Below are 11,442 nucleotides of genomic sequence, written 5' to 3'. Positions count from 1 at the left end.
TGTCCTCATTAATGGTTCCCTGAGAATTCTTTCTTTCTTTCTTTCTTTCTTTCTTTCTTTCTTTCTTTCTTTCTTTCTTTCTTTCTTTCTTTCTTATATTTTTGGTTTTCCAAGACAGGGTTTCTCTTTGTAACAGCTCTGACTGTCTGGAACTCACTCTGTAGACCAGGCTCTGCCTCCTGAGTGCTTGGATTAAAGGTGTGCACCACCGTGTCCAGCATATTTGGTCTTTCTACAACATCCTATAGTCCTTCTCTCACAGATGTGCTCCTAAGACTTGTCGCACTAACACAGTGGGAATGTCTGTCTGCTGAGACTCACAGTCAATACTTTGTCCCATCCTTGGACAGAGCCTTTAGGCTGTGACCAGAGCAGCGTCATTAGGCTGAAGGAAGGCTAACCAATGAGGATCTCAGAAGAGAAGGGTTCACTGTCAGGCTAACCAATGAGGATCTCAGAAGAGAAGGAGTCACTGTCAAGCTAACCAATGAGGATCTCAGAAGAGAAGGAGTCACTGTCAGGCTAACATATGAGGATCTTAGAAGAGAAGTGTTCACTGTCAGGTCCCCTCTGTTCTTTTAATTCTTTCTACAGAGAAAAACCAAGTCAGCATGTGAGAGAACATCTTAGCATCTCTCTTCCTTTACTCATGGCACACTTCACAAGGGTGTCAGGATACAGATGTCTATTCTAAATTCTTCATGCAGCTGCAGGCAGCAGTATGTTTGATCCTAATTTCTACCTTATCTTTAAAAGCAATATAATAACTTTAAAATTCTGATTAAAAACACATGATGAGTCTTTGCCTCACAAATATGCCTGTGTTTGTTATTCACACCACATTCTAATGAGGTCACTAAATTCAGTCTTTCCCAAGCATTGACTAATCCGTTAGGGTTCACTCTTAATAGCCCATGTTAATTCCTTTTCTTGTTTTATAGGTTCCAAAGAAAACTCATTTATCAGACTTTGAGTTGGAAGTAAGTATTTGAATTAGATGCGAGAGAGCTCTCAAGGACTGGGATTTACTAAAGTATAATCTTTGGTCCTATTGCTCATGAAGTTTTCAGTTATGGGTGATTTGACCCTATCATGTCCCCAGTCAGTTCTTAAATGGACTCATCTGACACCACTTTGTATGTGTCTTAAGGCATACGTAGCTCCCTCTGTTCTCTGTGTCTCCCTCTCCCTATGCCCCTCCAAACGAAAAAATAATCTGACAGCTATGTGCACATGGGAATAATCTTGTTCTATCCATACATCTGCTCTCTGTGCTTTCCACATCCCTTTCTTCTTTGGCTGCTGCAAATGCCAAGGCAAACTGCAACCTAGCAGCGCCCTGCCCTCCCCTATGTGCACCCCATGAAGTCCGCAGACAGTGTTAAAACACTTCAGTTACAAAGTAGGCATTAGGAAGCAAGATGTCCTCTGTGACAGTGAGTTAACTATATTATGAAATACCAAGCATTTTAGAAAGTGCTAAAATCCTAAAATGTTCACATGAAATTGATGACATTCCAGTGCCTGAGATGAGGTGGGAAAACGGTTTTCCGTAGGCTTTTCATAAAATCTTACTGTAAAGTGTAGTGGTGATTGTCCCATTTTAGTAAAACTTTAGTTTATAACCACGTGGCTGCTTGTCGAATTCTTTGGGCTTTAGCAGTCATTGAATCTACACTGATATGTTTTTCCTTTTTTTTTTTTCTGTTTAGGTTTCCCAAAGGCATTCATGTTGAGACATTAGAAACTGAAAAGGTAACTAAAAGTCATGCTGACGGTCAGCTGACACAGTGCCTTTGCCCTGGCTCCCATGAGCTGCGACCGACCACCCATTTGTCGTCTCCGAACCTGCTTTTCCTTATTTGTAGCAGAGCTGCGTATTATGGTCTTAATCTAATGTAGGTTACAGCCTTAAAAAAAACCCCAGAAATTCAGAAGATTATTTATTTATTTATTTTTCCAAGACGGCATTTCTCTGTGTAGGTTTGGCTGTCCTGGAACTCTCCCTGTAGAGCAGGCTGGCCTGACACTAACAGAGATCCACCTGCCTCTGCCTCCAGAGTGCTGGATTAAAAGTGTGCACTACAACTGCCCGGCTGTTTGTTTTTATGTGTACAAATGCTTTGCCTGCGTTAGTTTGTGTAACATGTGACACTGTAAATCAAACATAATTGGAGTTATAGATGTTTGTGAGCCATCTGTAGGTGCTGAGAATTGAACTCAGGTCCTCCGCAAGAGCAGTCGTTGCTCTTAACTACTGAACCATCTCCCCAAACCCCACTTACTGCTTTTTTTTTAAATGAAGATTCAGGCTAGGAGTAGAGGTGTACTCCTTTAATTTCAGCTCTTAGAGGCAGACCAATCTCTTTGAGTTCCATCCAGCCTGGTCTGCATAGTGATTCCCAGGATGGCCAGGGCTATAGAGAGATTCTGTCTCAAGCCAAACAAAACAAAAAGCCACAAAAACGAACCAAACAAAATGATTCAGTGTGTAAGTGGAAGAGTACTTTTCCCATATCAAATATATACATACATTATATATAGTATGCATTTTTCTTTTTTTAATTAAAGGTTTATTTTTATTTTATGTGCTTGGGTAATTTATGTGCATGTATGTCTGTTTGCCATGTGTATGCAGTGCCCACGACAGCCAGAAAAGGGAATTGGATCTCTTGGGACTGGAGTTATAGATAATTATGAACTGCCATGTGGTTCTGCTAATCAGTCTTGGGTCCTCTAGAAGAGCAGCCAGTGCCCTTAAGTGCTGAGCCATCTCTCTAGCCCCTCTTTTTCCTCTTAAAATTTATACCTGCACGCATGCATGTATGCACACACATGCTCATGTCTGTGTCTGTGTTGGTGGGGATTAGGGCATGTGGAGGTCAGAAAAGTCCGGCTAGAACTCAGGTGGTCAGGTTTGTCACTAGGTGCATTTCCCTCATGAGCCGTGTCTCTGGCCCTACAGTGTACTTAATGACTATAAAATATCTCATAAATATAAAATGATTTGTGAGAAATAAGACTATACTCCTCTAAGGTTTTTCTCATGATCATAAAATATATAGATGCTTTATTTAAAACTAATTATTTAAAATTTCATGGTCAAAAGTTACATAACCTTTTTGATCACTCTGTAAAGTCTTGTGTGCACAGTCTGTGGTTGATTTCAGTTGACATTTGTTAGTTTGAATTTTTTTTTTTTTTAAGACAGGGTTTCTCTGTAGCTTTGGAGCCTAAAGGTGTGCACCATAGTTTGAATTCTTAAAATACTATAAATGAGGGGCTGGAGAGATGGCTCAGTGGTTAAGAGCATTGCCTGCTCTTCCAAAGTTCCTGAGTTCAATTCCCGGCAACCACATGGTGGCTCACAACCATCTGGAATGAGATCTGGTGCCCTCTTCTGGCCTGCAGACATACACACAGACAGAATATTGTATACATAATAAATAAATAAATAAAAAGGTTGACCTTATTTTAAAAAAAATACTAGAAATGTTGCTGATGTTGGTAGCAAGTGCCTTTAATCCCAGCACTTGGGAGGCCTAGGCAGGCAGCTCTCTGAGTCCAAGGCCAGTCTGGTGTACTGTAGTGAGTTCCGGGACAGGCTTCAAAGATACCAAGAAGCCCTGTCTTGAAAAATAAAATGAAAGAAAACAAAGTACTGGAAGTGTCATGACATGCAGATGCAGAGGGGCCTGTATCCTCACTCAGCTTGGGCATCATCTCAGAATAGCTTCTATTGTGCTTGCTTATGCTTTGGCTGATAACTTTTTGGCTGTTTTCTTTTTGGCTTATTGAGATGGACTCATGTAGCTCAAGCTGGACTTGAACTCACTATGTAGCCCAATACATCAACATTGCTATTTGAAGTGATAGTCACAGCCCTTTGGAGCTTAAGGGGTGTACGGTGTTTTCAGAAAGCTGCACATTTGCTGTGTCTTTTAGAAGGAGAGACACATACTTATCAGCAAAGTGGATGAGGAAGAGCGCAAGAGGAGAGAGCAGGAGAAGTACGCAAAGGAGCAGGTGAGTGCGCTTGCTGTTTCATTTAGTGAGAAGTGACACTGTACACAGGACTGACTTCTTTCTAGGTATTTCTGGATCACAGTTGTTGGATCAGTTTAGCAAGCAGATGGCCAATTGTTACAGTTTGTTTTGGTTTGGAGTTTTTTGAAGACCAGTAGGGTGTTAGACGGCAGTTACTGGTTCTCTTTCTCAGTCTTAACAATTGCTGGGGTCACAGCTTTGCACTACTTTGTCTGCCTTGTTGTATTTTGTAAGTCACCTTGATTGACTTCGAAATTATAGCTTGGTCCTATAGCTATGTGTGGTGAACCCAGCCCTTGGAAGGAGGAGGTTCCGGAAGGTCAAGCTTCAAGGCCAGTATAAACTGCTTGAGGTCCCGATTCAGAAAATAGATAGTCCCTTTCCCAATATTTAAAGTGATGGGCAAACTCTCAGTTTATTAAGTAATTAATGAGTAATTTAACATTGCTCTTTTACTCTCTAAAATAGGAAAATATGTACTTCTCTTTCTTTCTTTTTTTTTTTTTTTTTTTTTTTAAGACAAGGTTTCTCTGTGCAGCCCTAGCTGTTCTGGAACTTGCTCTGTAGACCAGACTGACCTCAAATTCAGAGATCTGCCTGTGCCAAGTGTTGTGATTAAAGGTGTTTATTACCACCTCTCATCGAAGATTTACTTTCATTATTTTGTTTTATTTATTTCATTGGTGTTTTAGCCTGTATGTGTAAATGTGTGAGGGAGCTGGATCCTGGAGTCACAGACAGCTATGAGCTGATGTGAAGGTGTCAGATCCCCTGGATCCTGGAGTCACAGACAGCTGTGAGCTGCCTTGTAGGTGCTGGGAACTGAACCCAGGTCCTCTAGAAGAGCAGTCAGTGCTCTTGACCACTAAGCCATCTCTCCTCCCCACTTTCATTATTTTATTTATGTGTATATGTGTGCTTTGTGTGTATCCTTGAGAGTGAGTGTGCAGAGGCCAGATGAGGGTATGGGAGCCTCTGAAGCTGACGTGAAATGCATTGTGATCTCTCTAATGTGACTGCTGGGAACTGAACCTGGGTTCAGTTGGAGCTGTCACTTTTCTTCAGCCTTTACAGGGTTCTGAGGGGCACACTCAGGTTGTGAGGCCTGTGTGGCAAGTGCCTTTACCCACTAAGCCCTCTTGCTGGCTCTGTTTGTTTTTAATTTAGTTCTTTTACTTAGGAGGAACTGAATGATGCTGTGGGATTTTCAAGAGTCATCCATGCCATTGCTAATTCGGTAAGTCATCAACATTTTGGTTTTGTTTCTAATTAAATGACTAAGCATACTATTTAAGATTAACTGTGTAACTGCTATTGCAAATTCTTCATTTGATTACTGTCTTAGATAGGGTTTCTATTGCTGTGAAGAGACACCATGACCATGGCAACTCTTATAAAGGAAAATGTAGTGATATTTCATTTGTATTTTAATAAATAAAGCTTGTCTGAAGATCAGAGAGTAAAACAGCTGCCTGGTCAGCCATACAGACCAGGCAGTGGGAACACACACCTTTAATCCCAGCAGCCACACTAGTTTGCCATAGAAACTGGGTGATGCTGGTGCAGGCCTTTAATCCCAGAACTAGAGAGGAACATAAAATGTGAGGAGACAGCTCTCAGACACAGTCTCATTCTGAGATTCCTGGTCACCATTTCGGACTGAGGTAGAGGTAAGAGTCAGTGGCTGACTGCTTTGCTTTTTTAACTTTCAGGTTGAACCCTAATACCTGCCTCTGGATTTTTATTAATTGTACTACAGGGAAATATTTAATTGGGGCTGGCTTGCAGTTTAGAGATTCAGTCCATTGTCATCATTGTGTACATGGAGGCATGGAGGCAGACATGGTGCTGGAGTAATGGAGAGGCTACATTTTATATGGAGGCGACAGGAAGTGAACTGAGACAACTGGGCATAGCTTGATCATAAGAGACCTCAACCCCACCCCCACAGTGACACATTTCCTCCAGCAAAGCCACATCTTCTAATAATGCCACTTCCTAGAGCTTATGGGGGGCCAGTTACATTGAAATTACCACAGTTACCCTTGGAATGTTTACCTAGTCTCAAGGAGGAAGTCAGTGGCGCAAGTCGGTTGCTGCAAGACTCTGGGGTGTGGTGGCACGTGCCTTAAATGTCAGCACTCTGGAGGCAGAAGTTGGCGGATCTCTGTAAGTTTGAGGCCAGCCTGGTGTACAAAAGCTAGTTCCAGGACAGGCTCTAAAGCTACAGGAAACCCTGTCTTGAAAAACTAGAAGAAAAAAAAAAAAAGACAACCCAACATAGTAGCTGTACGGAACTAGCATCATGAGTATGAAATTGAGAATCAGAAGTCAAGGAGCAAGTAGAGTAATCCAGAGGATAAATAATAACAAGTTGACTTCCTCTACAGAACTCTAGTTAAATCCTGAAATACATCTATCATAATCTCCGTAATAATAAAGCTTTGAAAACGTACTGGCTCTTCAGGCAATAGTGGTACACGCCTTTAATCTCAACACTCAGGAGTCAGGCAGGCGGGTCTCTGTGTGTTTGAGGCCAGCCCATTCTACAGAGTGAGTTCCAGGACAGGCTCTAAAGCTACACAGTGAAACTCTCTCTCAAAAAAGCAAAACCAAACCAAAACGAAAACTGTACTGGCTATTTGTATAAATGGCTAGAGAATTCTATGGTAGACATCTTTCCTTGGTCCTTTCTGGAAGACATCCGCCTTTCGCGTGGGTAAATGTGGTAGTTCTCTTGCTTTGATCCCCTGGGTCTGAGATTTTCTTCTTGGGCAGTTGGATCTGGGAAAAGAGGTTGACTTGTCCCTTAGATGTTTGGCCATCAAGATCCTTTAAATCAGTGCAGGTCTGTCAACATGGGCAGTGGAGAAGAGGCACACCGTGTTCTCATTTGGGGACAGCACCAATCATAGAGCCTTCCAGAAGAAGATCATTAATCACGAGGGACTTGTTATGAAGTAGACACATAAACTGTTCTGAACACAGTTGTGTGATCCTGGGAGGAGAAAGGGCTGAGTCTCTTCAGCAGCTGCTGAGATCATAGGAGCCTAGAAAAGCAGGTTCTGCTCACCCTTGGTACTGTGTGCTGCCAGTGTGCTTGAGAGTCATCTTACTGTTCAAAGTCCTCCTTGTACGTGGAAAGAAGTACATGTCTATTCGCTTAACTGTACATACTCTGAAAAAATACAGAAGACAGCAGTACCTCTGATACCTATGGTGCCGTGGCAGATCTGAAAAGTGAGAAGGTGACAGATCTCTTCAAAACACGTAGTTTAATAAAAGGATCTAAATCTCTTCTAGGATCTAGAGGATTACAAAGTGTGAAAAAAATTAAGTTATACGTCTTAGAAATTAAAATATTTCTTATTATTTTTTTTTTTTTCAAAATAGGGATTCTTTATATAGCCCTGCCCGTCCTGTAGCTCGCTCTGTAGACCAGGTTTGCCTTGAACTCAAAGATCCACTTGCCTCTGCTTCTCAAGTGCTGGGATTAGGGGCCTGAGCCACTATTACCTGGCTTAATTTTTTATTAATATTAATAATGTCTCTGAAGCCAACAGATAGTAAACACATTTATTTATTTATTGAATGGTTGATGGATTGATTTGCAGGATTGAGGGTTGAACCCAGCACTTTACTCTTCAATTTTTTTTATTAAATAATTTATGTATATGGATATTTTGCCTGTATGTGTATGTGTGGACTTGTGATTGCAGCTGCCTACATAGTCCAGAAGAGTGTATCATATCCCCTAGAGCTGGATTTACAGCTGCCCAGTGTGCCAACTGGGAACTGAACCTTTTTTTTTTTTTTTGTTCTTTGTTCGTTTGTTTGTTTTTCGAGACAGGGTTTCTCTGTGTAGCCCTGACTATTCTGAAACTCATTTTGTAGCCCAGGTTGACCTTGAACTCAGTCTGTAGACCAGGCTGGCCTTGAACTCACTCTGAAAACCTGGCTGTAGAGCAGGCTGGCCTTGAACTCATTTCTGCCTGCAGAAGCCAGAAGAGAGAACATCCTCAGATATCCTTCCAGGTGATTGTGAGCTATACTATCAGGCGATTGTGAAATGGGTGCTGGGAACAAAGCTCAGGTCCTCTGAAAGCAGTAAGCACTCTTAACCAGTAGCTCCAAGAGTGGTTCCTTTTGTGCTGTCCTGACTCTGTGCCACTGGGCAGTGTGTACACAGCCAAAAGTGTAGGTTGATGTCACTGGGCAGTGTGTGTACACAGCCATAAGTGCAGGTTGACGTCAATGGGCAGTGTGTGTACACAGCCATAAGTGCAGGTTGTCACTGGACAGTGTATGTACACACAGCCACAGTGCAGGTTGACGTCACTGGACAGTGTGTCTACACTCAGCCATAAGTGCAGGTATGGCTGCTGTGGTACTTTAAAAGAGAATGGCCACCCTAGACTCAAAGATTTTAATGCTTAGTCACAAGGGAATGACACTGTTTCACTATTTCAAAGGATTAGGTGTGACCTAGTTAGAGGAAGTGTGTCACTGAGTGTTGGTTTGCCCAGAGGCTCTGTCTGCAGTGAGGACAGACCTCTCAGTGCAGCACACACTGCTGTGATGATAACAGACTGACTCAGACTGGAATCAAGTCCTGTAAGAAGATTGCCTTGGCCGCTGTGTCTCATTGCAGCAGTAGAACACTGACTAAGACAGTTGTTGACATCTGGCATCTCCCTTCTTCAGTTGTCATGCCCCGCCCCACCTTTCACTTGTCTTGCCCCTCTTTGATTCAGCTAGGCTGGCCGACTAATGATCCCTCCCCAGTGTTTGCATTATAGAAATGAAGCTTTTTACAAAGTCTTAATGTTTCTTCATGTAACACGTCAAAGTCAGAGCTCAACTTAATTCTTGACATAATTAATCTTCTATAAAATATCCCAAATCTAACAAGCAGTGCTTCACTATATTGCTTGATGCTTTGTGTTCAAAATGGAGTCATCTAGCCAGCACTACACAGTGAATTCCAGCACAGCCCAGGCTATAGAGGAGACCCTGTGTCAAATAAAACAAAATACTCTTCTTAATCCCCAAATAAGTGACAAATTACCCTTCTTAATCCACAAATAAGTAACAAAACCAAACAAAATCTGGAAGCAAAGCTGAATTGGTGGCACATGGGATCAGGAGTTCAAGGTTATCCCAGCTACATAGTCACTCACAGCCAGCCTAAGCCACCTGAGGATCTGTCTCAACTCCCACTCCTCCATCCCCAAAACTAAACCAGCAGTGCCATCTTCTTCCCATTTCCTGAAGAATCACAAGGTTGCAACATTCTATGTTAGTAGTTAAATTTTTATCAAAATGCAGAAATTATTGTACATGTTTATATTTCAGTTGATTGAGAAGCACTGAGCCATCTTGTGGCAGCCTGAGTCTGATTTCCCAAATCCATGTAAAGGTAGAAAGAGCAAACCCTGCTGTGGCTTGTGTACTTGCCCGCTCCACCACCCACTCAAGTATGTGCATGTGTGTGTGTACACACACAGACTAATAATAATAAATTTAAAAAAAGAAGAGCAATGACATGTCATGATTCATTGAACTGAGACATAGATAATGTAGTTAATGAAGGTTGAATTTAATAAAATTAGGATTTAATTTAATAAAATCTTTAACAATAAGTAGGCTGTTTTAAAGATCTTTGTTAAAGTCTTAAAGATATATATTTGAAGTTTTGTTCACAGCTTTTGACAAGCCAAGTTCTCAAGGTTTCAGATTTTATTGTTTAAAAGTGCTTCAGTCAAACTTACTACTTCCAGCCAGGCACTGTGTGTGCTACATCCCCACCCTCTCAGGGACGCCGAGGCAGGAGGATTGCTGTAGCCCAGAAGTTCAGGGGCAGCCTGGGCAGTATAGCAAGACTTGTCTTAAAAAACAAAACCAACAATAAAAAAACTACATCAAATTCTTGAAAATGACAAGATTAATAAGACTAAGAAAAACAGAGACATCACTAAGAATGGACACAGTGGGTGTATACAGCACTTGAGAGGCCGAGGCAGGAGGGTATGAATTTGAGGCCTGTGCGGATTACCTGTCTCTGTTGTGAAACTCTTGTCTCATCTGAAGCATGTATCTTACTCGAGTCCTGATGCAATTTTGACCTTGTCTTTTCCCAGGGAAAACTGGTTGTTGGACACAATATGCTCTTGGATGTCATGCACACAATTCACCAGTTCTACTGCCCTCTGCCTGCGGTAAGTCGCTCCAGTGTTGATACCCCCTGCCTTTCAACTGTGACTGCTCTCTGCCTGGGTTGCAATTCCTCATTTCCTTGTATGTGACATGTTTCCAGAAACAACTGCCTGTACTCTTTTTACTTAACTTAATTTCAGGTCTGTCAAGGTGTCTCAGTGGTTAAATTCACTTGCTTTTTCAGCAGACCTGGATTTGGTTCCCAACACCCACCCTTGGCAGTCCTCAGTTTCTTGTAACTCCAGCTCCAGGGGATCTGATACCTTCCGACCTTCAAGGGCACCGCAAAAATGTAGTGCCCATAAACTCAGCCACATACACACATAAATAATTTTTAAAGTGTGTGAGTATTTTCCCTGCACCATTTGCTTGCCTGATGTCACAAAGGCCAGAGAAGGTTGTCAGATCCCCTGAAACTGGAGTTATAGATGCTTGTAAGCTATCAACTGAACCTGTTCTCTGGAAGAGCAGCAAGTGCTCTAAGCCAGGAGCTCTCTCTCCAGCCCCTACTCAAGTAGCCCAGACTGGTTTTGAACTCTTAGTTCCAAGTGCTAGGATTACAGCCTGCTCCCCATCTCCTGGCCCATCTCCTGCTTTAAACTGCTTTAGGTTGGACTTCTGCTTTGTTGGTTCTTGGATGGTTTGGTTTGGTCTTGGATAAGAATTTGATCTTATTTCCACATCTGCCACCTCTCTTGATGTTTCCTTGGTCACGTGGCCCCATCAGCCCCTTGATAGTCTTTTGGTGGAGGGCAGTGCACTTGACCACTTGCACAGTGGGTCTGTTGGTCCCTTATCCTAGGACTTTGGTCTTAAGGTTGTCATCACTTCCGTGACAGACCCATCATCCTCTAGGATGTAAGGGTTCCAGCAAAAATGATGATGAGACAATTGCATTTCTATCTAAAGAGCTCATGGTTGTTTCAGTAATTCATTTCTCACTGGCCAGGGAGACCAACAGAGCAGCTTCGTTCCTGACCTTAAAGCAATGAAGTTAACAAAAAGGACTAGGGAACATATTTAGTGTTGTGCTCTGGGTGTTCTGAATACCAGACAGAGGCAGACTCATGACAGCACTCAATACTGACTTAACAAATGTGTGTCTTCTGACTTATGTGCGTCTCTCTTCATATAACTGTCCGTGACTAAAATTCCCAGGTAATCTCACATTGTTTGTTT

At 42.2% G+C, this 11,442-nt stretch overlaps 1 protein-coding gene across 2 annotated transcripts in view; it reads left to right on the top strand.

Annotated features, from left to right (window-relative positions):
• Positions 1-11,442, top strand: part of Parn (poly(A)-specific ribonuclease) — a 102,590-nt gene that overhangs the window by 12,815 nt on the left and 78,333 nt on the right. Inside the window, exons 9-13 of one of the 2 annotated variants that reach the window (XM_050125785.1) lie at positions 942-980; positions 1,713-1,755; positions 3,949-4,026; positions 5,228-5,284; positions 10,188-10,265. In XM_050125785.1, coding sequence (XP_049981742.1) covers positions 942-980; positions 1,713-1,755; positions 3,949-4,026; positions 5,228-5,284; positions 10,188-10,265 — 295 coding nt within the window. Of the gene's footprint in view, positions 1-941; positions 981-1,712; positions 1,756-3,945; positions 4,027-5,227; positions 5,285-10,187; positions 10,266-11,442 lie in introns of both variants that reach the window. The other variant, XM_050125784.1, reaches the window with a different exon arrangement.

Source organism: Alexandromys fortis, unplaced genomic scaffold (assembly GCF_014885135.2).
Source record: "Alexandromys fortis isolate MF-2015 unplaced genomic scaffold, M_Fortis_MF-2015_v1.1 scaffold_238, whole genome shotgun sequence".
Classification (NCBI taxonomy): domain Eukaryota; kingdom Metazoa; phylum Chordata; class Mammalia; order Rodentia; family Cricetidae; genus Alexandromys; species Alexandromys fortis.
The sequence above is the reverse complement of the archived record's forward strand: the minus strand, read 5'-3'. Positions and strand labels throughout refer to the sequence as shown.